The sequence below is a fragment of the Channa argus genome, chromosome 14 (assembly GCF_033026475.1).
Source record: "Channa argus isolate prfri chromosome 14, Channa argus male v1.0, whole genome shotgun sequence".
Classification (NCBI taxonomy): Eukaryota; Metazoa; Chordata; class Actinopteri; order Anabantiformes; family Channidae; genus Channa; species Channa argus.
In genome coordinates, this window is record NC_090210.1 from 23784516 (window position 1) to 23810918 (window position 26403).

Below are 26403 nucleotides of genomic sequence, written 5' to 3' on the forward strand. Positions count from 1 at the left end.
GGGAGATTAATGTTGAGACAAGGCTGAGAAAACAACAACAACAACGATGACATAAATTGGCAGGTACGTGAGGGCTGTTAGTTTAGAGGCAAGCACAATTAAAAAGATAACAAATAAATTCAGTTCTACACATTCAGCTTTTTTTTTTTTGAGGTTATTCAAAGCTCGTCTGATCATCCGATCATTACATTATCGCAGCATTCGGCTGGCTGTTGACGTTTCTTATAAGCCCATTGTTGCAAAGTCTGGAAGGTAGAGGGTCACCTACTGCACCCTGGTTCTGGATGACGGTGTTTTGAACAGTGTGATACCAGTCACATCAGCTGGCGTGTAGATGATCTCTGCATACATTAGGTCACCATGACGCCCACGTGTAGCAGGAGCAAGCAAATCTCCATCCTTATCCGGAACTACCCTCCTCCTGTGAATAAACACTGCAGACAACTAAAAGGGATTGTTAACTTTACATCCACGGCACTTAATGAAACTCAGATATTATATATTTATAATAGCCTGTTTCTGCACTTTTTGGTGTTTTCAGTTTTTGATTTTTGATCACAGTTTTGCAAATTTGAAATTTTACCAGTGATTAAATTAACAGTTGGTTGCCCTATAAAAAAAAAACTACATATATCCTTTATTGTCTACCTGCTTTGCTCCTTTGTCTGCCACCCTCAACCCCACCCCACCCCCCTGTCCTTTTTTTTTTTTTTTTTTTTTTTTTTCCTTTTACAGCAGCTTTCAAAAACACTTCCCATCTTGGGATCTTGACAGGCTCCTCTAGACAGTAACCAGCCCCCCAGAGGGATTTGAACGGTGACAGGCGTCTGCCAGAAACAGTGTGACAGCATTTGAGTTTTCCATGGGTAGTCTTTGATGGGCTGCACTTGCATGTCTTTCATGTGGGAGTGTGTGTGTCTCTCTGTTGCATCAAGTGGAGTAAAGGATCTCTGTGGGTTTTTCACGCCTTTTTCATGTCCTTTTTAAAGAAACATTTAAAATTAAAATGCCCTAAATTATTGTTTGTTGCAACCACTCTTTGATTATTACAAACATTGTTCCACAAAAAGATGCACATTTAAACCATCTGTGCACTAATGTTTAATGCACCGTGTTAATTTAAATAAAGTAAAAGGCAGCATCAGTTCACAGTTCAGCACAACTTACTCCTGTTTTACTGCATGTGTGTCGCAACGACGCGAAACGTTTCACAAAATGGCTGTTACATGTTCTAAGGAACATCACTATGTCTTAACAATAAAAAACTAATACAAAAGGAATTTTAACAAATAACCAAGATTCAATTCAAAATGTACACACAGTCTCGCTGCAGTCAGTCCTCCATCGGGCGACGGCTGCATCCACTGCTGCCTAGTTAGGAGGTATTTTGACAGGAGCTGAGGAGCTTTGTCGGCCATGAAGCAGACAGTCTGAGAGGAAAGGGCGGCGGCATCTGACAGCGTCACCTGTCTGAATAAGAATGCACCGTGGTCTTTGAGTTTTACACCACACAGGCTTAGATTTGTATTTTTTGGTGCTACAGTGTAGGTAGCAGGTGTGAGCTGTGTAATCAGTTGGTGTAGTATTGAAAGTCCTGAATACTGCGTGTAATTGTGTCCCGTTCATAAGCAGCTTTTCATGCAGTTCTTCCTAACAACTCTGTCATCCATCCATTACTGTAATAATCTGTGTAATACCAACGCTGCTCTCCAAATGCTGGCAGTGGGAGAAGAGAGAGGAATGCTGTATTTTTTTGGAGTGTTGAATTTTCAGTAGTTGAAGACTCTTGAAACAAGATTTGGTTCCAAATGTGTCCAATAACTGGGAAATGCAGCAACGAGAACAGCAACGACAGTGCTGGCATTTCACAGAAACACATAGCAGGTAGTTATCACCCCACTACGACTCGTACACAGTGGCAAAGTTTAAGCTTTTCCATGTTGCTGCTCCCCTTTGCAAACAGCAGTTTCCCCCTGACTCACCAAAACCCACCTGTGAACACTTTTAGTGGTCAGCACAACTGCGATATCAAGCTGTGGTGGGCGTCTGTACCCTGCTGAGGCTAAAATGATTTTTTTTTTTTTTTCTTTCTGTGGGGTCCTGTTGAGGAGAGGGACACTGGGTTTTCTTTAACATGAGCACAGCAAAGTTAAACATGTGTATGACCAGGAGAGGGTGATGTTTAAGATCTAAATATTCCATGAAAATAGGCCTTGAACTTTCGTGCTGCTTTGCATTTTGCTCTCAGGTTCACAAGCTCTGCAAACCAAATTCTGAGTCTCTGCATGTGTTGGGGTGTTAATGATGTTAGTGGACCATTCAGTGACACTTTTGTCAGCTGTTATCGTCGGTGGCGTCTGAAGGTGCATCAGCATGTACTCAGGGGACAAACAAGTGCAGCCCCATTGTTTCTCATCTTGTGAAAGCTCATATTATGGATTTTAAAACATCAGTCATGGAAAAGATGGCTCTGGTTTACATTTCTTTTATAGTTCCAAATCGGAAAAAAGGATCGGTTTTTGAAAAGGGTTCTTCTCAAGCCGTAAAGCTCTTCTTCAAAGTAATCACGCAGCAGGCAGAAAGATTCAAAAGTAACCACCGTAACCATAAAGGGGATTCAGCTTTTTATTTCATTCTAATAATCAAGGATTTGACATCCTTTAACCAAAATATTCAGATTTTCATATTGTGGCATACATCCAATCATCAAAAGGAAGTGATTTCCAAGCTGTTTAATAGTAAACAGAATTTCAACAAAAAACTAATTCATACATTAATACAATGACGTGATAGTGATCTCAGAATGTCCCTTCTCTCTGATTTGGAGGCGTCCGTCAATGATCTGGTCCTTGTCCTTGAAAATCTTTGCTCCTTGCTCAATCCAGTTGCCCTCTCCACTAAACCTTTCACCCCAACCTGCACAAAGTGGGCTACATGTCTTCCTCTGAGTCACCTTTGGCATGTAGGCAGCTACATTTCTACCCTAGGCACTAAATCATACTGTGGGGAGAAGAAAGCCCTGATGTCACAGCCCTCTAACTTTTAGACAACAGTCCTCAGGTCCAGAAAAGTGAACAAAAACAATTCATGCTGTTAGTATTTTTCACCACAGAATCCAAGCTACTGTATGTAACAGATGTGTCATTGATTGGTTTGACATTTTTGCACACACAGTGGAAAACATGTCCCTGCCTTCAAAAGCAGCTGGATGTATTTAAGACCAGAGAAATAGTTTGAGAATGTCTCGTCGTACACAACATAAGGCAGTGGTCCCCAACCACCAGGCCGCACAGAAAGAATAGATCATTTATTTTATTTCCATTTCATCATCATTTTCTCATTCACGTCTGTTCCTATTGACACGTATCTTTTTCAGTCACATGATAACAAACATTAAACCCTAAAATGAGTAAACTTCCAACCTGCCAACATTTTGCAATAAACTCTAAGCAGAATATTCAGAGATCAGCACAAAGCAGTGAAAACGCTGCTTTGGTGTCAGACATCTTGCGTGAAGTGGTGTTTTCTGCAGTGATGGCAACCAAACCAAAGTAGACACTAGGAACACGTTTCGGGGGTCCTCGTCTCCCACCACCCCTCGGTGGAACCATTATTTTTCTGTTTATAGTTTTATCTAAAATTTTGGAACACAATCGGTAAATCAACTTTGAACTGAAGCTACACTGCCACTTGTAAAACAATACAGTAAGTCTGGGCTTTGTATTGTTGCAGATGAAGAACCTGTAGTCGTGTACAGTAGATGGTTTATGGACGTGGTGGCCGTTCCCTGTTTTCATCTTTGCTTTGCTAAATTCCAGCCCCTCTCTCTGGCATCCAGGACACGCATTACCATGGCAATCAAGCATCACGTGTCGCCCTCTTTTTCTCTCAAAATTGCCGCCTGTCACAAGATGCCTCAAGTCTCATTTTCCCAAACGGAGCGAGTTGGGCCCCCCGCCTCATGATGATAATGGATCCTAATTTGACTGAGATTATGATTTATCAGATGCTGCTCATGCTTCCCTCGACCACTTTTATGCAGCTCTCTGAAAGTGTGAACCGTTACAAGTGAGACGACCATCCGTCACCCCCCCACACACACACCCACATACACACACACACACACACACACGCCGGTTGAGCACCATAGGAGCTGAACTATGATGCATGCCCCAGAAATTAGGCCACCCAAATTCGATTTACCTCTTCTCTCTCTATGTCATTCCCACCCTCTCCACCCCTCCCCTTCAATTTCTGCCGCTCTCCTTCCTCCACGGGCCGCACCAGGACAGCAAAATAATCATGCGGCGCTGGAGATACGCATCAGTCAAATCTTTACCTCTCTCGCCAAAAACTGCTATTGGAATTCTAATTTAGTCTTGCTCTACTTATTTGCGTCACTTACAATCACCTCAGCTGCTATCGCCACTATTTCTTTGAATGACTCGTCCCTCATTTCTCTTTTCTGCCTTTAAAGAGTCATCCATTCTGCCACCACAGATGAGATGAGTCCTTTTCTCTGGTTGCTGTGAATAATGTCGCACTCAAACTGCCTGTTTCCTAATGCACAGGTCTTTGTGGCGGCTTCCTATATACGTAGGCTGCATTGAGTAATTTGCTCTCTGATACATGGAAAGATAAATCATCTCTTTCTCAGTCATTATTAATCATTACAGGTATGTATGCTTCCAATCTGAAATGCCCTCCATGCTGCAGCCTTTGTCACTGCTAAGTCTATTATTACCCTGCAGACTTCAGATCTTACACTGGGTTCTGTCTAATGGCATCCATGTAAAATCCTGTTCTAATGCTTTTGGTCAACGGCATTTAAAATGGGGTCGAATAATTTCTGACTGTTCTTGGTACTTTTTGTTGTTCCGTCTCATTTTTCACCTTGTTTGGTTTGATAAGGTTTCTCATAATTCTGCTTAATATAAGGTCCAAAATCCAAAAACCAGGTTTGTGATGTACATTCCTGTACTGTTCCACTTCTGAGGCAAATCGAGACACATTTAGCCATTTAGCTTTTAGATTTACATAAATTTAGCCAAGGTGGACTGTTAGTAGTAGAAAGTATTGGTTGCACCTCCTTTAGTCATATAAATATTTAAAAAGTGGCCAAATTTTGTCTTAAAGGAGAAATATAATTTTCCTGTTTTAAGTTAATGCTCAACTGTAGTCGTGATGGGAGTCTGTGTTAAACAGCGCCAACATTCCAAAAAATGAGATGAACATATATCTTGCCTTCCAGAAGTGTTGGAACAGTTTGCTGTAGCCTGAAAACATTTGGACAAGACAGGAGATCCACATTTCGACTTCAATTTCCAGACTCAGACTTCTACAGAAACATCTTGTCTGCCAATTTAAAGAAAGATGCAACCAAACTGGTTAGGAGATCCTTCATCATGCAGCAAGATAATGACCCCCCCAGTTCATCAGGGGCAAGACGTGGAAGGTTTTATTCTGGCCAAGTCAATCTCCAGACTTAAACCCTGTATAGCTGCATTTTAGCTGCTAAAGAGGAGATTGAAGTGAGTAAACCCCCAAAACAAACAAGTGAAAGGGGCTTTGGTGAAAGTTAAGAAAAGCATCACAAAGGACGAATGCAAAGGTTTTGACAATGGGTCACAGGTTTGACGCAGTTATTGCAAGCAAAGGATTTGAACTAACTTTTAGGTCTTATTCACTTAAATCTTTAAGTCCCTCTGTTCCAATACTTTTGTTCACATGAAAAACGGGTGGGTTCAAACAAAAGGGGCAGTCCTCTAAGTTTTGCATCAGATCCAGATGTAAATACCTGGAAATCAAAGCTGAAATGTTGATCTCTTGTCTCATATTCGTCTTTTGATGTCGAAGCCAAATGTCTTCAGGCTACAGCAAAAATGAAGGGATTGGCCTCACTGTTCCAATACTTTTGGAGCGAGGTGTGTGTACAAGTCACATAGAGAAAGAAAGACTGGAGCTGAAGATGTTTGGTATAAAGGGGAGGAAGAACTGCATAAATTAAAAATTAGCAGTTTTCAAAACGTTCTCAATAGAACCTCAGAATACAAAAACACGGTTTCTTACCTTCACCGTTAAAACAGAAGACGCGATCTGTGAGTGAAATTCTCTGATGCATAAAAACACAGGAGCCAAAAAACCCGTGCAAATGTACTTTCTGACTCCAACTGAACTTTATTCATGAATATGGAAAAGTCGGGCCTCGTTTGGATACGTAGTTTAACTAAGACATAAAAAAGTAAACAGAAAAACAGAAAGTTGGACTCTTTAATGCTTCTCTAATCCACTGCTGATAAGACGCTCATTCACCCTGCCTGTTGGAAAATCCTCTCCTTTTTCCCGCTCTCACTTTTATCGCCCACTTTTATGTCGTCAGCTTGTGCCTGTAATTTGCACAACCTGCAGGAGACACAGCTCTTGTAGGCACAGGCATGTTGAAACTAGTTTTCACTTGTGCTGCAGAGTTGTTAAAGCACCACTACACGTTAATGGGCTAGAAGAGTCCACTTTACGGGCATGTTGACACAGAAAGGAATAATTAGTGGTGTGCAATGCTTACTGCGGTGGAGCCATTAACTCAGAAGACCCTCTCTCCAAGCCGTGTTGCCTGGTTACAGGTTCCCCAGGTGACTGGATGTGCTGAGTCATTGCGATCGGCCGTGAAGCACAGAGACGCGTAGCCCGCGAGCGCGAGTCGTGATTGGTGGGATCATAACGCCGTTTGGAAGCTCAGATGTATTACAATAAGTGGCTCATCTGACGGCACAGATCTGTGCTTTGACTGAACGGCGTGGAGTGATGGATGCCGTCTTCTGTTAACACTCGAGTCAGTGTTGGTGCGTAGGCGTGATGGAGCAAGAGTGTGAGAGGGACGGAGACGGACATGAGGGTATTTGTGGACAGTTTAGACTTCTCAAAGCTGTAAACAGGGCCAGAAAGTAACAAGCACAGTATGTGAAGAGTGTACGTACGGTTGATTTCATCACGACCAATGTCACACTTTTCACACATTGGAGGCTAATGTGGCTAATTAGGTTTGGCCCTGCGGTGGTTATGCTGATCACAATGTTCAGGATTTAGTTCCTGAGAAACAGAAGCCGCAGGAACCTGCTGGTGGAAACGAGCCTCATGACCAAACTATTTGCTTGTCCTGGCCTGTAAAGTGGCCCGTGCAGCAAGAAGCGCTGCTTTTTGTTCAGAAAAATGTCAGATTCTCCACTTAAAAACATCCATGAGACTCAATGAACACAGTCGCTCATTTTATATCTCGGTGTGAAGTCCGTTCAAAGCATCTGTGAGGAGATGGAATTGGAAATCCTGTTAAACCACATGTGATTATACAGCAACATATTCAAATGTGGCTCCACATTTGAATAAAGAAACTCAAACAGCTCACATAGGTCTGCAACCCCCCCCCTTTGTTCAAAGTAAGACAGGATTACAGATTTCAGGGGCTGAGTCCAATGTATTTGTCTTTAACAGAGCAGGTCGGTATCGACACACCGATGTGTACAGGCATGAAATTGGCCCATGAATTAACAGGAGGTATATTGCTGTGTGCCCTGCCCTCATTGCCTCCAGTGGCGCCATAGCTTGAAATCGAAGACCAGTTACACATCTTGCCTTTAAAAGTGTGTGTGTGTTGTTTATGTGCTGAAGCATTAATATCAGTCAAATATTAAATTACCATCTTTGACATTTCTGACCAGCAATGCCCCTGGAAAAGTAGAGACACCATCTAAAACTGAAAAGCAATTAAATTCAATCGGTTCCATCGATGGATTCCAGTGTTTACTGTCTGCTTTGCACAAGTGTTGACACCCCGTGGGATTGCTGAGGCTCAGAATGAATGCTGGCGTAAGTTGCAGGATGGGATCTGTTCACGTGCGGCGCTGAATCAATTCTTTTTAAAGAAGTGCTGTTGGATTAAGGAAAACAAATTATTTTGTGTTTATTTTAAAAAAATGTACAGAGCACTACATGTTTCTTTTTGGATGTAATGTCACTTATTATTACTCTTACTATGATGAAGCAGGAAGCATGTTGTATTATTTTTCAGTAAACCTACTTATAGAGTCATCTTAGCTGTTGAGTCTGCAGAAATAAACTTCCAGCAACTCATCACACATTTACCTGGAATCCTGACTAGTGCTGTCTCACAGTGTGTACTTTCCTCTGTAGAGCTGCATTAGTCATTAAAGCTGCCCGGCGACGGCTTTCTCCTAAAGCAGCAATGCACCAGCTCAGCCACCACATTTCTCCCCTAATGAACAAAACTCCCACAAACCCGTGCACCCAGCCTGATCCGGCACGCCGGCGCTGCACCGGTGCCGTGGCGCTCTGTGAAAAGAGAGAGATTTTAAATCCGAGCCGGGCCGCAAGCGTGCAGATGGTGTCTGATCCGGCCGGGGTTACAGAACGTGTTGGCTAGATTCATTAGCCTCTTAACTTCCCTGTCAATACAAGCACTTACATGGAATGAGAAATTCTGCTTGGACGTGTGCCTTCCTTTGCATACTAACTGATTATGTTGACGAACTGCACAAGCTAAAGTTCCACTTTAGTCCATCTTATACTATTGACACAATGAGGCAAATGACGGTGACTTGCAAAGTGTGTTGATATTGTATCGATTTGCATCTAATTGCCATGTTTCTGCGGAGCCACTCGGTTCAGTCTGTGTGTCGGGGTTAAGCCCACGTACTCCGGAGTGAAAGCGGGATCGGGTTAATAAGAGCCTAAATGGCATCAGACCCCGTGGCCTCTTGGCCTTTCTAATCTCCTTACTGCATCAGACAACACGGTGGCTGTGAGTAGTTAAGCTCAGCTAATCCTTTTTCAGCCATTATGGATCCAAGGAGGGTTAAACTGAACATACTTGTTCTTATTCTGCAACGCCCACTGACCCACGTGCTGCAGCGTCAAAGCCAGAGAGATGTGAAAATTAAACCTCAACCAGCAGCATCAGTCTTCTTTGTTTTTTTTTAATTTATTTTTTGTTCCGTTTTAATAGTTATATTGCATTTTGGTGACAAAATGCAATTGTCCAGCCCACACTGACTGATGAGACACCAGCTATAAAGCTGCAGCGATGCTACGCTCATTAGTGGATGACTTTAACGTCTATCCATCGAATCGTCCTGTAAAGCCCAGAGAAACCAAGGCCATGTTGAGTGTGAAATCCCAGACAAAACAGTCTCACCTGCTACCAAGTGATAGATTTGATGGAGTTTGTTCTAAAATGCTGCACTGTAGTTAACCTTGAAAAGTTGGTAAGACCTAAGATAATGTGAGAATAACTTATGTTTGTGACAAACATTAACAAACCATCTTTAAGCTAATGTCACAAATAGTAAACGGCAGTATGTCTTGAAAGAAATGTCCTAAGTAAAAAATGTCCTAAGTAAAGACTTTTGCAGTTTTTATTTGTTGCTGATAAGTAGCAACTTTTATTCCAGCTCTGTTTAATCTAAATGTGCGACTGTTTGATGAAACGGACCAATCTCGGCTGCAGTAGATAACGGGGGGAGTCGGCTCACAGATGGAGAGTTAGCCGCTGTTCTCGGTTAGCAAGAGCATCAGTCTCCCCGCTAGCTGTCTGTGAGCCTTCGATCAATAGAGCTGGATTATCATCCTCAGCATCTCAGTTCATTTTTCACCGCAGAGAAAGGCTCCACCAGCTGCTCTCTCTTTGTCAGAGGATGTAGAGCCTAGTTCTCTCCCCCCCCCCCATCTGATAAGATTACCCAAACTAACCGCCACAGCTGCTGCGTTCAAGGGGAACACGTATTCATGACATGCGCTGTTTTCTTACTCTGCGTATCGGTACATCAGTAAATGTTTATTTAACAGGCTGCCGAGCTGGTCGGTACAACAGTCACATGTAGAAATGGGAATCCCTCGGCTGCCCGGGCTTAATTAAATGTTTAATTAAGATGGTGGCTTTTAATTACAAAGTTGACTATTATGAATTAAGAACTATTGGCCCGTCACAGAAAACAATCATTGGCTAAGAGAGAAGGTGGGATTTTGATTTGATTCAGCAACTGTCAATCTGCATTAGAGCTGAAAAAGAAAAGATTTAGGAAACATAAAAGGTCTTGACTGGCGTTATTTCTTTGCCTTCGCCACGGCTCGGCGTGCACGCCGTCATCAGAACCTCTGACGTGTGAACCAAGAATGCTGCTCCCGCATGCTCAAGGTCACCCCACTCGGAGCCACTCGCCGCGAGGGCCCTCATCACAAAACAGACGCGAGGTCCACTTGAAATCTCTCCACGAAGGCTTCTGCACTTCACCGGGCTGCACATGCTCGTGTGGTGTGTGTGTGTGTGTGTGTGTGTGTGGGTTATAGCGGGGTCATCACCAGCTGTTTCTTTTTTACTGCCCGAATCCGGGTGGACACCCTCCTGTCAAGGGCACGTCGGTCCACTAAACGACCTCTAGATGAGTGAAAGGTTGTTAAATTTACAGCCGCTGCAGTTAGTGGTCGCTCTGAAACATTCTTCCACAGGCCTGGGAAGAGCAGCTTGTGTGAACGAGTCCATTCCTGTGTAATCACCAGGATTAGGACGCTGTCCATCAGCTGCGTCTGTCACTTACACCACTGTGCATCGCTCCTTCTGTTGCCGTGCTCTCATTGGGATGTGTGGAGGCAGCACTGGTGTCATGTCAGATCTGACGAACCCAGTTAGTTTGTAGTTTGATCGTGTGTGGACCACTTCCTCTTTCATAGCAAACAAAACCAGGGCTTCCAGTGGCCGCGTGTAATTGCGGTCATCGCTCAGCGCTGAGGTGTATGGAATCCCAGTGTTTCAGCCTGCGGCATAACAACATACAACAAACATATGTGGCTTTGTGCTGCTAAGATTGAAGTCTGGCCACCAGGCCGCTTCTCCAGTGCTACAGAAGCAGCGGGGATGTGCTGATGCCGATTCCAGTACCAGGCATTGAGTGGGATCCTGCCTTTTCCTGTTGTACTCGTACTCCTAAAACATCTGTGATACTGCGCCCGGTACCACTTTATCCTCTGCGGCGAGGTGGAAAAATGTCTGTGGTTCAGAGGCGTTTTAAAGATGATGAAGCTAAATACAAACTCTGCTGTGCTAAAGTCTTAAGATCTAGTTATTAACAGATGCTCATAGTAAGTAAAACCTTCATATTCCTGTAGACTGTTCTTCTCCATCCAGGATCTTACGTTAAGTCTTCATCTCCTTTTCTTTTTGTTCTTCTGGTACAAACACTCTTTCCCACGGTGACTAATAGGAGCCACGTTACAGTGATAAGAATTTTCCTTTGCATGTTCAAACCTTCTTTTTGCTGTGTAGCTGCAGCAGAACATAATGCAGCACTGCAGTTCGGAAGCGAACCCACAGTGCAGACGTTCCACCCCCTCACAGCTCCCTCCTTCCCAGGCTTGGGGCACAGACGGAGCATTTCAGGAGGCACGCCCGACCATGAAAGGCAGGGTGCATCTCGGCGTAAACAGTCAGCAAGCCACAGTCCTGTTATCGAGTCCCAGAGAAGCTCCACTCAACAAAGCCACGCACTGCGTGACCTTTCAGCCTCACACGGCAGTGCCAGACATTGAGCGAGTGTGTCCAGAGGATGAAGCTCACCTCAGACTAAATCTCAGCTCGCTGTCTCTGGAGGGTTTTTTGGCACTATAGTCATATTGCAGTGCTGATCTTTTTTTCTTTTTCTTTTTTGGATTGATTGACTTGCAGTGTGTTGTCCGAGGAGCAGACTGTTTCTCTTTTCTTCAGTCTTTTAGATATGATTCTGGATCTATAAATTGCCTTAATGATGAGCAACTATCACATCTGTCACCTGGCAAATACTGGCCTTGCATTCAGTAGTAAGCCTTTGTGTCGAGGCCTCGATCCATGACCGGAGGGCCACACATGTGCCTCCTCTCGGGTCAGCTGCCATCAAAAGAAGCCGAGCAGCTGTGTTACATATCACTGAGATTATGAGGATCACATACGACAGGTTCCTGGTCTTTAGCATGTCTGTCTCATTCTGTGCGTCTGGAGTTAATAGCTTGCTGAGGTCACGGTGCTGCTTTGCTTTAGGTTTGTGTTGGATGAAACGAATTTAAACTGTTGTTATAGTAATTTCGTGCTGGAATAGAGTCAAACTTCATTAGAAGTCCTAAAGAAATTCATTGTAGTAACATCTCATACAGATGAGATGCATTTACTTCAAATGGCATTTTACTTTTTTTTTTTTGGCTGCATCTTAATTGTAGGCTTCAACCAAAGCAAGTTGGGATTTAATGCCGACGTGTTTTCCAACAGCATGTAAGCAGAACAGTGTTCACAAAGCTGAACTCTGAGAAGCTGTGAGCCTGGACAGAAGTGCAGGTTTGACCTTATGACCTTTACAGAAAACACAGTCCCCGGGAATTTCCTGGCAAAGTTAGTAAGTTGAAAAGTCAAGCGTGTTCCCCCACTGCTGCTTGTTCATCCCCGGACCCTGACACTTCCATTCACACTCACCGTTTGAGAGGGGAAACGTGTTAATTGCCTTCCTGTAGGAGACCGTATAAGTTTAACGCGAACTCGTCTGCTCCATTACATGTACATTCCATAATTCTGCTCATTTCTTAGCTGGCGACAAAAGGGGAAGTGGGTCTAAGCTGCAAAATGATTATGCAAATAAAATAAACACGAGATTGTCTTTCTGAAGTCCAGGTGTGTTATAGCTTACGTCCACTGAGAAGTGCTTCTTAAAAGACTGAAACTTTTCATGTTGAACATTTTAGACCCCCCCTCCCCTCCCCCATCCACGGTAATGTAGTTACAGATAGTTGAGCCCACGTTTGTTCAGCGGACCATGAGAAAGTTGCGTTGAAAGCAGGGTTGTGTGATGTAGGCACAGCAGGGCTGCAGCAGACAATAGCTGTGAAAAAGTTGAATGATATGAGGCCGGAAGGCTTTGGGGGGGCAGGGATAAGGGGGGGGGGGGTTGCTGTGGTATTGCTCACCGTTCACCACTAGTCTTTGTTCATTGTTTTGAATAATACATCAGAGGCACATTAGTTTGATTCTTATTGCTCTTGGCTCTGCCCTCCACTTATTATGGTTTATCTGAGTTGCTTTGCCAGTTTCAACAGTGCATTTGATCAACTCGGGGACAAAGCACGTTGGACTTTAAAGGATCCAACCCTGCAGGCAACGTCCGCCTGCACTAATGTAACCAGGTCATCTGTTCACAATGGACCTCTCTCTCTCTCTCTCTCTCTCTCTCTCTCTCTCTCTCTCTCTCTCTCTCTCTCTCTCTCTCTCTCTCTCTCTCTCTCTCTCTCTCTCTCTCTCTCTCTCTCTCTCTCTCTCTCTCTCTCTCTCTCTCTCTCTCTCTCTCTCTCTCTCTCTCTCTCTCTCTCTCTCTCTCTCTCTCTCTCTCTCTCTCTCTCTCTCGTCTCCCTCCTCTCACAGTAACCGACTAACTCCGAGCAACCACGACCGGATACAGAGGCTGCGGCAGGAGTTCCAGCAGGCCCAGAGCGCTCCGGAGGATCCTGAGGACCGCAGGAGGACCTACAGCTTCGAGCAGCCCTGGGTGAGTGTCTGAAAGCACCGGAGCCTCAAATCAACTGCTGGCCAGAGAAGATGCCCACACTGTAAGACTGTAAATGTCAAGAAACGACCTCTACCGCAACTCTGGACATGTAACTTCAGACGGCAGCATGGGGAGAGCGCTAACAATGTTAGCACCCACCTACCTGTGGCTAACTGGAGTATGGTGCTAACCATCACTAACCCCACTACGACCTTCATGGGCCTTCTTGGCTAACCGCGTTAATGCTAACATCCCCCATCTTTAAATGTCCGACCGCCTGCATGCCGGAGTCTCCACATCGCCTGACACAACCATCACTAACCGCACACACCTGTCACAACCTACTGTCCTCATCCACTGTGTCTGTGTCTGTCAGTCATGCACATGGAGCCACCACACCACCTCATGGACTGTGTCTGTGGAAAGAGTGGGGGAGGGGGGGGGGGGGGGTTCTGTGCCTTTTTGCAGTTTAAACACAGGCCTGTGACGTTCGTGGCAGCGGAGAGAGGTAATTAGTGCTGAAGCAACCCAGGGTAATAACAAGCGAACAAAATCTGAGTTTTTTCAGGTGATGCAACTACTTGTCATATGTGGAGTATTTATTTTAGTCCTTCCAGCTTCAAGTGATGTGGTTTCACATTGTTTCGAGTATCAAATTATGAATTACGAGCATCTGTAGATAATTTTAAACCTTTTTACTACTTTTTTCTAATTGCTACCTTTTTTTTTTTTTAAATGTGTTTTTTAAACTGTTTTACACTTAAATGAGTAATTTTCACCACATCGTTTTGTCTAGATTGCGACCACACGTTTTGTTTTTTCACACACACTGTATCACAAACCAAAACCAACATGACTCTGTGCATATCGACATTAAGAAATCCTACAGTGTTCAGAAGTGTTTTCTCGAACTAGACATGCAGATGTGTTGTAAATTACAGTAACGTGAATCGTCCTTGTTAATTGTTTCTCTACACAAGGTCATTTTACACACACGCTTGTGTTTTTTGTATTATCTCTTTATTAACTCTTTTCACTGCTGCTGTCTACACTACGATATTAACTCCTCCCAGTCTTTGGTTTGCACTGGGAGAGTTTGGTCCTATGATCTACAATTGAAATGATAAAGTGAGAGAAATCCAATCCTTCATGCTGTGGCCTTTCTTTTCTCTCTGTTAAACCCAATGAACATGTGCAGTTTTGTTTTGCATTCGGCAGCGTCAACCACGGTTTTGCTGTTTGAGTGGTGGCACTGATGGACGGGCTCCCATCCCAGGCAGCGTTGGCGCAGTGTGGGAAAGGACCATGCAGGTCCCGTCCTTTTGCCCCCGAACAGGCGAGCGTGCTCCCAGTTAAAGAGCTCGACAGCACTGCTACGCCCCAATTTTATTTTCTTAGGAATCCTCACCACGAGGTGGAAGCTTCCACAGATAATTAGTCCCTCGTTAACAATGACTTCAAGTCTGAGCTCCTTAGATATTACATCTCAATTGGTCAGAGGCTTTACATTTTGTACAAAAAAGCATTTTGTAGCCTTTAACTGTGCAGTTTCCAGGAACCCTCGGATGGTGTTTTTTAGAGCCCCTTCTCCTCCCACCTTATTCCCCGTTATTAGATGGGTGCCCTGGGCCCAGTGGTGGCAAATATGGAAACAGGAGAGTGCGTCTTTGGAATTCAATCACCACCCCCACCCGGATATATTACATTTTGTTGCTTCATCTTAGCGATGTGCTGCAAACCTCAAGGAGCCCGTGTCCTTTTCCCTAATTCACCGACGACTGCCCCACTTTCAGGCCCTTAGCAGGATCGTGCTGCGTTTGAGACGCTGCTCACATTCACGTGACGTGTTTTATTTTTAAGGGCAGAAAATACGACACATGAAAATGTCAGACAGACTTTAACGGGTTCGTCCCAAGTAGATTTACAACTGGAAAGCTTTTCAATTTCCCTCTTGATGTTGAGACTGTCCAGCTGTTCAAAGCGCAGACTTTACCTTAGGCTTAGAAACTGCACGACTGCTTTCATACACGGTTATTTGATCAATCAAAGAAAAAAAGACATTGAAGGATAGGACCAATAATCGTGACGTAAACTCATTTTGGCCAAACAGGATGCTGTCAGTGTCATGCTACAACAACTAGACAGGGAGATTAGACAGATCCTCACCTCTTCATATCACACCTTGTGTCAGACCTTCCCAGTTTTCAGCCAGCTGTTTGTTAGATAGTAACATTTCCAGCACAGGTTGTTTTCTTCGCTGTCCCTTTTTAGCCACACGCCTTAAGTCACATGTCTCTTCTTTGTGATAGCAGCTTTAGTCTTGGGGTTTTTTTTCTCCCCATAGTTTGGGGAGCAGGGGAGGATTGTGGGTAGCCTGGTCTAATTCTATCAGGATGACTGATGTCTGCTCTCCCAGCAGCACCGCACCAGGCTTTATTGCACTCATTTATACCACTATGAAAATAGAAGTTCGTTCAGTTGATGTGGGGAGTTTAGAAAAGGCCATAACATTGCGTCTCGTATGTTGCAGTAATACTGCTGGAGGGTATTTTCCCCTCCTCTCTGCAATCACCTTGTTTAGGCGGATGAGGCAGAATTCCCAGGAATGTTCAACGCCCCAAAACTGCCAAAGGGATTTTTTCCCCCCTCAAGTGGAAAATATTAGGACAGTAATTCACCTGTGGGCGTTGTTTTAGTTGACGTATGGACTAAAGTGTGCGTGGGTGCTCAGCCCTCAGCCCTTCCCGCTGTCTGCCAGCCTGCCACAGCCGAGCAATGCACATCACTCCCAGAGACGATGTTTTAACAGGGAATTCCTCTTTAGCAACTCCAATCTCTTCATGAAGGTACGCTGCCCAGACTTTGTGCTACAACTCGCCTGCACACAATCACTGGTCTTCATTCACCAATATCTTATAAGTTCTTTTTTTGTTTTGTTTGAAGTGTTCTTAAACTGCAGTAATTGTAAACCGCTGTGTGTGTCCCCATAGTTGTTTCTAGAAAAAAGCTATAGCTGGACACTGGTGCTAACAAAATGTGTGATTTCCAATCTGCCGCATTTCAAATGTGTGTATATATATAAAACAGAAGAGGAGAAGCGTCTCTCTATCCAAACTCGGAAGAGAGACGCTTGTCTTCTGGAGGACAGACTTTGCCGCTGTCCCTTGGCAGGAGGGGTCAGGACACACATCCTATCGCTGTGGTGGTGGCGGATGGAGGAGTGGTTCACCACGTTTCCTGGTGGTGTTGTGCAAAATGAACTCAAGTGTAAGTGTAGGCTGCTGTTAAATGTGAATGACCATTTTTCAAACTTTCATAATGATAAAATATTACTGTAATGCAAACCCAGTAAAATAATAGATCTGTAGAAATGAAACTCTAATTGTTTCATGTCAGCACCCAAATGTCCCCAATTGCAGTTTTTCCTTTCCTAAGAGCAAATCCCAAATGAATTGTTGATGAATGTTAGAATCTGAAAATCTGAAAACTGTGTTAAGTGGATTTTCAGAAGACATTTGTTGGTGAATGAGGCCCGTTGCCCCTACGATGATGATGACGATCAGAGGAGCGAAGGGGGGCTGGTGAATCAGTAAGAGCCAGACCTCGAGGTGGTTCTCTGCTGCTGATAATATTTGCACACATTCTCTATCTGCCAGGACCAGACTCCCATCACTGAGCTGTGTTGTTTGAGACATGAGAGGTTTTAGGTTTACTGTGGTCTTTAGGCCGAGTTTAGTGTTAGGACTGTGGTCGAGGACGTAGTAGCGATGGCTGAGCTGTCCATCATGGATGGACGTTTGAATGAAACCTAACAACTGGTGATGCTCCTACACAGGTTCAGTGAGCAGCTAAAGTCTGAAGCAGTTTTACAGGTGCTTTGTGCCATGTGTACAACTGCTGAGCAGCCCGACTTGGGTTTTGTACTGATGTGTTAGAGCTGTGACACACCAAGCCAACAGTTGGTCATTGGCCGCTGTCGAGCCAACGGCGAGCGTCCATCAGCCTGGTTTTTGCTGTGTCCTGCACTGCTGTCAGCGTGCGGAATCAGGCCCATCGGTCAGAGGCTCTGATTGGCTGTGTGTCTCTGGCCTTAGACAGCGTCCTCCATCACCATTGTAAAAATACCAATAAAGGGAACTTGTTTTAGAAGAATGATGCTCCATCTCTTCCGGAGTCAGTGCAACACCAAGACAACCAGGCTCAGAAGAGAAGTTGTGCAGAAGCGTGTGTTATCTGCATGTGGACAATTCGTTGCACTGAGATCTCAAAGATGGACAAATAACAGAGCTGCTGGAGAAACATGAGGGAATGGACGACCTACTGTATGCACTGGATTAATTAGCCATAAAGGTGCTCGGGAATCAATCACAATGTAAAGTCTCCTTCATTAACACTCACTAACATCCATCACATGTCATGGCTGTAACCCTCCCCTGAGTCTCCAGCATGGCCCCTCCCTCACTTCTCCTTCTGTCTGTGTGTGACTCACCTTCATTTTGACCTGAGGAGAGACGAGCTCAGGGTGTGTCTGCCGACTGGCTGCTGGTAAGTGTCTGTGGTTTGCACTGGAGAGGGTTGGGGTGGTGGGCGGTGGAGGGAAGGGGTCTGTGGGGAGTGTTGGGAGGTGTCCTGTGTCAGGGAATGCCGCCTCTTTTACTGGGATAGAAATCCTGGCTCCAGTCGTGGTGATTTTTGGATTTGAACTAAGGGATCGTGTGTTTGTTTCTGTTTCACTTGTGGGGACATTTCCAAACGGGATTTTCTCCTTTTAGATGAAATGCAAGATCTGCCTTTGCTCAAGCAGGGACTAGACCTTATCATGCTTTTGCAAAATGTATTGCATATTTGAGCTCGGCCACAGGCAAATCTCCATGTGAACATGCAGTATTTGTGTATTTTTCATCATGGTGAAGCCACAAGATCCATTAGTTTGAGCAAAAAGAGATAATCACCATGACTGGACTGGTTTAAATTAGAAAATGCTTTTGTTGTCAGTGTGCACAGCTTTGTTTTAGACTGTGATGTGTTTCTAATTCCATTTAATGTTTGATCTAAATTAGAGATGATGTCATCGCTCTGTGCAGGACACACATTCCCATTTTAAACCGGACTTTACATAAACTAAAAGCTCTAATTCCACATGTTGCATTAGCACCTCTACAACCTCCCACTCTCACATCTTTCCTGCATAAAACTGCAGGCGATTTGCCATCATGAATGTGTAACTGGACACAGAGAAGTCAGTATTCACTCCCTTTTTTCTAACCTTGCCACACTGCACCAATATCACAAATCTAGTTAAAATCAATGGGTGAGAATTTAAAAGAACTGTGCTGCACTGAGATCGATGTAGTAATGTTAAACCCCGTAAACCCTCTACACATGATATCTCACTTCGTGTGTTTGTTGAGAATCAGTGAAAGGAATTATTGACTATGCCGGTGCTCATGACCGACCTCTCTTCTCGATGTTTCCCAGTCGAGCGCCAGCAGCAACGGTCCGAGCGGGCACAGCCAGCCGGGCCGCCACTCGGTGTCGGTGGAGGTCCAGATGCAAAGACAGAGACAGGAGGAGCGAGAGTCGTTCGCTCAGGCACAGCGACAGTACAGCTCCCTCCCACGGTGAGACCCATGGACTGTGTGTGTTTAATCTCCTCGTGGACCTGTTGTCTCACGTATTTTAGGGCTGATTTAATTTAATGTATCTCAGCAAACCTGTCTGATTATGTCAGATTCATTGTAAGAGCCTTTTGACAGTAATTACAGCAGATCTTATAGAATATAATACGTGTATATATATTTTTCTTGCTGGTCAGTTTCAGACCGCGAAGCTACACACACATTCATAAACAGAGGCTGAGAATGAACAGATCATGTTCCCCTCTCACACAGATCTGACATGATTGCTTTCCTCTCCCTTAATGTAATTCCCTTTGATCTGCATGATGTGCACGGCCTGTTGTTCCAGGAAGTGCTGGGGTGTGTGTGTGTTGGGGGGTGTGTGGTCAGAATTGACTTATTGGAGACATCGAGACATTTTTTTTTTTTTTACGTTTGGGGGAATTGTTTCAATCTGGTTATTTTAGTTCCATCCCCTGTTTCCTTTGCAGCCTCTTACCAAGAAAACATCACATTTATTAGCTCGCTTGGTCTTAAACTGAAATGTCTTCGTGACACGAACCCGTTGGGGAAAAAAAATGTTCAAGAGCACGAATGAAAACCTTTGCAGCTGTGTAGATCACCACTGCTTTTAATCCACGGCTGCACTGACGAAAGTACAGTTTGAATGAAGGAACAGAAAATTTTAGAATCGTCAGAAATATTACTACCTGCAAACAGGAAGAGGAATTAAGTTTATTTTTATTGCATTTCCTTTAAAGATTTTTGGGGCTTTGCGGCGAAATACGCTAAACCTGAACCCAGGACGCTGCTAAAAAGTGACAACCATACGTTTTTACCCATTTATTTCTGCAGAAATTAATTTTAAAGACCCCGTCTTTAACAGTGGAGGTCTATGCTACAGACAAATCACTCTCCTTGTTCATCAGTTTTAATTAGAGTACTGCACAGAAGTGAATGTCAACCAGCGGCTGCTCGGAGCAGTGCAACGCGCTCAGATTGCTAAAACCTTTAAAACCTGCATTAAACACATGAAGACGAGCGAACGCACGATGTGCCATGAATCATTGGAAGAAGATGCTTCTGAGGCAGCACACACAGGAACTTCCCAAGAAGAAATGTTGTTGTTCTTCTTCTGGAAGCAGCTTATAATTAGACCTTTGAAACTCTCTACAGGACCAAGCCAAGCAGAACCATCAGCTGGCACCTCCCATACATATACAACATTAAATACATTATCTTCTGCTACTTCACCATCACACTCTAATCCACTGTTATCGACATAAATCCCTTCCTTGATAAATATTGCAGGCAGCTTTGCTGAAAGATTAATGAACTACCGTCTCGCTCCAGCGGTCAGAGGCAACATCCTGTGGCCACGTCTCCAGCAGTTCCATTAAGAAACTGTTGTGTTTGGGTAAACCCATCTGTGTTATCCTAAGAACACTGGCTGTTGTTTGACTAAGAGCATACCATCACGTGAACTCACACAAAGTGGAGTTCATGAGATCACATCCTTGATGAGACTCATACGGGCCTGTGTTGCTCGTCACCAGGCTCCGGATTGTGACTCATGGTGGTCGCATTCCTTCAGAAAGGTCAGTTCCCTTCTGAGCGAGACCCTTCCCCAAACATGGAGCTGTGAGTGACAATAAGCCACTTCGCTTTGGAATGATGGCGGCCTCATCTTCATCACAGACTAGCACCATTGATCTCTGAGCCAAAGTAATGGCATGAGGGGAGACCAAAGGCCTGGCTGCAGCAGCTGCAGTGGCATTTGGTCGCAGTAGTGTGTGTCTGCGTGCACGCGCAGCTAACTGCCATCCACAACGGCCCCTCACAAAGTCTCGCTTTTATTTTTATTCCCAGTCTTTGACACCGTCAAATCACCTGTCATGCTTCGCGGTATATATGTTTCTGTATTTACCACACATGTATGTGCTCCCTCTTGGCCCGGCATCAAACACACGGAGCAATCTGGTTTGCATTTCTCTGCGGCGGCTTTGGCCTCTTTGTCAACATATGAAATGAGATGGGATGCCGGTCTCTGAAAATTGGAATCACTCAAGCGTGTGCAGAATAAACCTGGGCTATATTCGCTTATCGCACAGATCGAGAAGCCGATCCCATCCAAATTGTGTTCAGCCTCTGTTGAATGAAAACGGGTCTTTTCTATTCTCATTAAGGGTCTTTTCCCCTCCCCTTCCTGTTCGAATCCAAACACGGGAATAATACGGTTTCTTCACAGCTGGCTGACAAACCTGCTAATTATGCGGCTCAGAGTCAAAGGCCCATTGACGTTTTTGTGTGTCTTCTCTGTCTCTGGACTCGCGTTGCTTTGCCCTCGAGACAAACGAGTGGAGCTGTACGGCTGGTGACACTCGCGCATGCCTTACACACACACACACACACACACACACACACACACACACACACACACACACACACACACACACACACACACACACACACACACGCAGCCAAGGCTGCCACAAAGAGGCTAGCCAAGCAGAAATGAGCGGTGATGTCAGGCATCTGGACCCCCAGCCACCCCCACCTCCTTCTGGGAAAGGACAGGGCAGCCATCCAGATGACAACCAAACATGCCTTTAAGACACTTGTGCCTAGTGTCCAGTATCAGCCTGGGTGGAGGAGAGAAGATGCTGGCCTCATTTTTCCACCTGCCATCACTGTCTGTCTGATCCCGCGGTTGTTTCTGCCCGTCTCAGAATGGGGCTAATGGGCTCAAAGGGGACATGGTCAGCGTGCCTGGATGTTGTTACCGTGGGCTAGTACGTCTGGGCTTGACGGCTTCTTGTGACTGACAGTATAACATTTTAGTAAAAATCCAAGCGTCTGTCACAATATGTGGACAAAAGCATCTGGTCTTTGTGTTATAAAGAGAGAATCTGACGTCCATCATTAGCACATTTGTGTGATGTACATGCAGTGTCTTCTGCTGAAATCCATCTTTTTAACGTCACATATAGGGCCATACAGTATATGTTGGTATTAAAACAACCACAGAAAAAGTAGTGACTAGTGTAAATTTGACATTTGTGTTCATTAGTTGCCATATTCCTGTTGATTTATGCACATTTATAGTGTAACTTTTGTGCCATGTGACTTTCCACATTTCCGCTAATGTAATCGAAACAAATGTAAGTGAAGAAAACATGTAGACGTGTGAACCCACGGCTAACACTTCCTGTTCTCCTGTTCTTACCCGGCTCATGAGGGAAAATGACAAAACACATGAAAATGTACCATTTCAGTAGATTTTCCCATCAGGCCGATCAGACTCTGCCTGAATCCCCAGTTGCAGAAGTGGCCTTTTAGGTTTTTCTGGAGGACAGTTTTTCTTTCTCTGGTTGGTGAAAATCCTAACTTAAGGTCGTCCTTAACACTACTGAATGAGTACACTACATGTAAGAGTACTGCGAGTACTCCATCCGCTTGAGAAGGCCATCACAGGAACTAAATTATGGATTTGTGTTATGTGAAAATAAAACCAAGTCTCACATGTTCCTCTCTTTTGTTTCCCTTCTGCACCAGACAACCCAGGAAGAACCCCAGCGCCATCTCCCAGGACTCGTGGGAGAAGGCTTACCCAGCTGGTGAGGGCTTCCAGGCAGCCAAGGACAACCCCAGATACTCCAGTTACCAAGGCTCCAGGAACGGCTACCCGGGTGGAAGCAGTGTCAACGCCAGAGTCCTCCTGGAGGCCCAGGAGCTCTTGAGGCAGGAGCAGAGACGCAGAGAGCAGGAAGCCAAAGGGAAGTTGATGCAGGAGAGCAGCAGCTATGAGGGATATTCCACAGGACTCTTGAAGGACCCGGCGTCCCCCAAGGGTCCCTACCGCCAAGATGTGCCACCTTCACCTTCACAGTTAGCGAGGCTCAATCGATTGGGGTCAGAAAAAGGCCGACTTTTTTATTCTTGAGGAGTGTTGTGGGACGCAGGAGCGAAGGGGACAATCTTGAAGAACCAGCAAAAGTGGACGCTACAAATCTTGACAAACGTGCAACCTAGAGGTCTGATAGCTTAGCGGTGATCTTAGAGGGAAACAGTTGTGAAGTGTACTCAGTATGTGGGTGCTGTGTTCAATCCCTCACTGTGCTGATAGCAGTCAGTCACTCACCCTCCTACAGACATGAGACGCTCAGTGCCTTCTCTGCATTCACGAGCACCATGCTTGTTTACAGTCATCCAGGACTCTGATTCATCACCTGGCACCGCCATGTGCTGACAATCCAACGGGCACACGGGCAAGTGGGCGTTCGTTCGAGCCCACGGGGAGGCGTGAGTTTCTGTGTGGGCATGTGACAAGGTACATGTTTCGCCGTGAAGTCGTGGCTTTGCAGAGTTTCCCGTGGATCAGTCTTCCCGCTCTGTCTTCGCTGCAGCAGGCGTAACAACCCTCGGCGAAGCCGCTGGTGTGTCTCAGTTTTCCCTGTGTCCAGTGATTTCTCTTCAGTGATTGGTTTCTCCCCCCGTCAGCACCCCCCAGGGAGCAGAGACAAACAAGCAAAGTGTATGAAGGAAGCAGGGCGCTGTGTGTGTGTGTGTTTTCTTAATAAAAAAGCCCCCCTCTCATGAATAATTCATATCATGTGTTATCTGTGTGGAGGAGACTCAGCAGAGAGAGAGGATAGACAGCTCTGATCCTCTGCCTGGCCCCCCTGCACCGCTCTGGGCTTGACTCGCTGGCCTGTCTGTCGGTCTGTCTGTCTGGAGCTCCGACTTCAATCCTCCTCTCGTCGTTCTCATCACCTCTCTGTTCATTACGCTTCCTTATTCTACCTCAGCACCCCCCACCTTAATCCTGCTCTCCTCCGCTCACCACTCACATCTCCCACCTTCCTCCTATCTTCCCTCTGCTACCCACTGCCAACCTCCTCCTCCTCCTCCTCCTCATCTCCAGAGTCGGGCTTTGCATTGAATTTTTCATCACAAGCCACCTGCTGCCTGCCAGAGCCAAAGAACGCTGCCACCAAAGGCACCGACAGAGGCCCCCGCTTCTGACATAAAGAGGAACAAAAGCAAAAAAAGGAGCCAGAAAAAAGTGGCGACATTAGCTGGAGTTTTTTTTTTTTTTTTCTCCCATTTTTGACAAAAGGTAAAACTGTTCTCAGGAGTTAATTGCTTTCATTTGGTCCAATTGGTTTCTGCCTTTTTTTAACCTTTTTTAACATTTAGCTGATATTGTTCTTCAGAGATTTAAGGAGAGGGAGCAAGTGGGGGCTGTCTGGCTTAAAAAACAAAGTGGATAAATGGATAAAATCATTCACCATTCACTAAAATGGAGTTTGTGGCATGAAGAGTGCAAAGATGTTTGTTGGAAAACACATCTGTTCTGCTTTGCTGCTAAACTGAATTATTCTCTCTTTGTCGGGCTAAGATTTGCTTGCTCCCTCGTTTTTTGGCTGAAATTATCGTCTGCTAAAAACTACACAGAGCAGTTTCACTTTACGCAGAAACGTCCTTAAACGTGTTGGCTACGTAAAAACAGCATTTCAGAATGTACCTGCCTTCAGTCATTTTCTACATTGATCATATTTCCAACAATCCCCAACAAAGACTTAACTCTACACTCATGGTTGGAGTCTGTCAGTCTCCAGCCTGGATTAGCTTGTTCGCCTGTGCTGCCAGAATAAAGAAACAACAAGAAAAGATGTAGAGCCCAGATCAAAGCGATTCAAAGACTTACTGAATATGATCTTAAATATCAATTTCCCTGTTGCATTTTCGACACAGAACTTTAGAATTTCCTGCCCATGTGTCTTTTTTTGGACCACTTTATCCTCCATATAAAACCATGTGGTGCAGTACAACTTTAGTAAGCGGTTGTGATGGCTCACCTCAAATCTCCAAACCTGCACAAATGAAACCAAAACGAACCCTGACTAGACCCTTAAAGTGGTCAGATAGTTTTATTTCTAGCAGGAACCAACCCAGACTTTAAAAACGCAGTGAAGTCCTGATTATGAATCCTGCTGGCCCAGTGTGTGCAGCATATGTCATTATGATCTGAGAGATTTTCATCCCAATCAAATTCTACAGCTTATTGGGATTTAAATTTTTATTTTTTTTTATTCACTCATAGTGGAGGAAGTAATCAGTGAAACCAGCTGCTGCAGTTGTAGGTCACAAAGACCTTGGGTGTTGATTACACATGTTTAAAAATCACTGCCACGGCCCAGCAGCTCCCCACCGTGACCCCACGCTCTTTTGACATAACTGGGGTTTGTTACATGACTGTTCCTACCTGTAAGTGAACAAATGAGTCCGAGCTGAGGTCTAATGTAAATCAGAAGTGATGCAGACACGCCGTTTTTAAAAACCGCCGAGCTGTGGGCTGGTCATCGCTCCTAGACACTCTGCCTATATGCAGAGTGAACATTACCTCCTGATGGGTAACCAAGACTCAACGCCTCTGCTTTAAGCTCATTTAAAATCCCCTGCTGCGCTTTGGATGCACATTGGTGCAACGAGACAGAAGCGCTAAGGCCCCTCGTCGGTTTTCACATCCGATGAAAACCAAATAAGTTACAAACTGTGCAGATGAGGGGAAAACATATTCTGCTCGGAGTTAGGATTTAGTGAAAAGTGTTTGGTTGTAGCGGCCAGCACTTCCTGCTGTGAACACTAGTGCGTGGAGCACATTTCGAAGGATGCGTACGACCCATCTGCTCTAAAGGCTGTTCGGCTGTCGTCTTACTGGGTCTAATAATGATAAGTGCCTGAGACAACAGCATAATGTTTTACACAAAGAGGGAAACGATGCGACACTACAGCTCACACGCACACACTGCAGTGTGTTTTTTTAACATTTTTAATCAAACAGAGAATGATGTCACAAACCTTTTTTTAAATTCTTCATCATAATGAGCTGTTATCGGTGTATTTGTGTCCCGTTTGACGTCGCCTTGAACCATGCTGTACCATGACGTGTTTTAATGTATTACAAAATAAATGGAAGCTATGATAGAAGATGATGTGCAATTGTTTGGTTTTTCAGAAAACTTTTACATGATATAAAGAAATGTACGCAGCCACCTTTTCTTGTACATATCAAATTGACAATAAAAACCGAAGGCTGTTCCATCCTGTTTACAACCTGCCTCTGCGTGTCCTGCCTCTTCTTGCCTCGGCCCACAGCTTTCAACCAGGATCATACGAGTCTTCAATTAGGCAGGAAGGATTCTGCTGTCAGATGT

General features: G+C 44.8%; 1 protein-coding gene across 16 annotated transcripts in view; it reads left to right on the forward strand.

Annotated features, from left to right (window-relative positions):
- pard3ab (par-3 family cell polarity regulator alpha, b) overlaps positions 1 to 26176 on the forward strand; it is a 206147-nt gene extending 179971 nt beyond the window's left edge. For 11 of the 16 annotated variants that reach the window (XM_067528708.1, XM_067528697.1, XM_067528700.1 and 8 more), the window contains 3 exons: positions 13442 to 13565; positions 19044 to 19186; positions 22739 to 26176. In XM_067528708.1, coding sequence (XP_067384809.1) covers positions 13442 to 13565; positions 19044 to 19186; positions 22739 to 23126 — 655 coding nt within the window. In that variant the 3' untranslated portion in view covers positions 23127 to 26176. Of the gene's footprint in view, positions 1 to 13441; positions 18111 to 19043; positions 19187 to 22738 lie in introns of those variants that run through there. The other 5 variants (XR_010916452.1, XR_010916451.1, XM_067528709.1 and 2 more) reach the window with 4 other exon arrangements.
- The last annotated feature ends 227 nt before the right edge of the window (positions 26177 to 26403 follow it).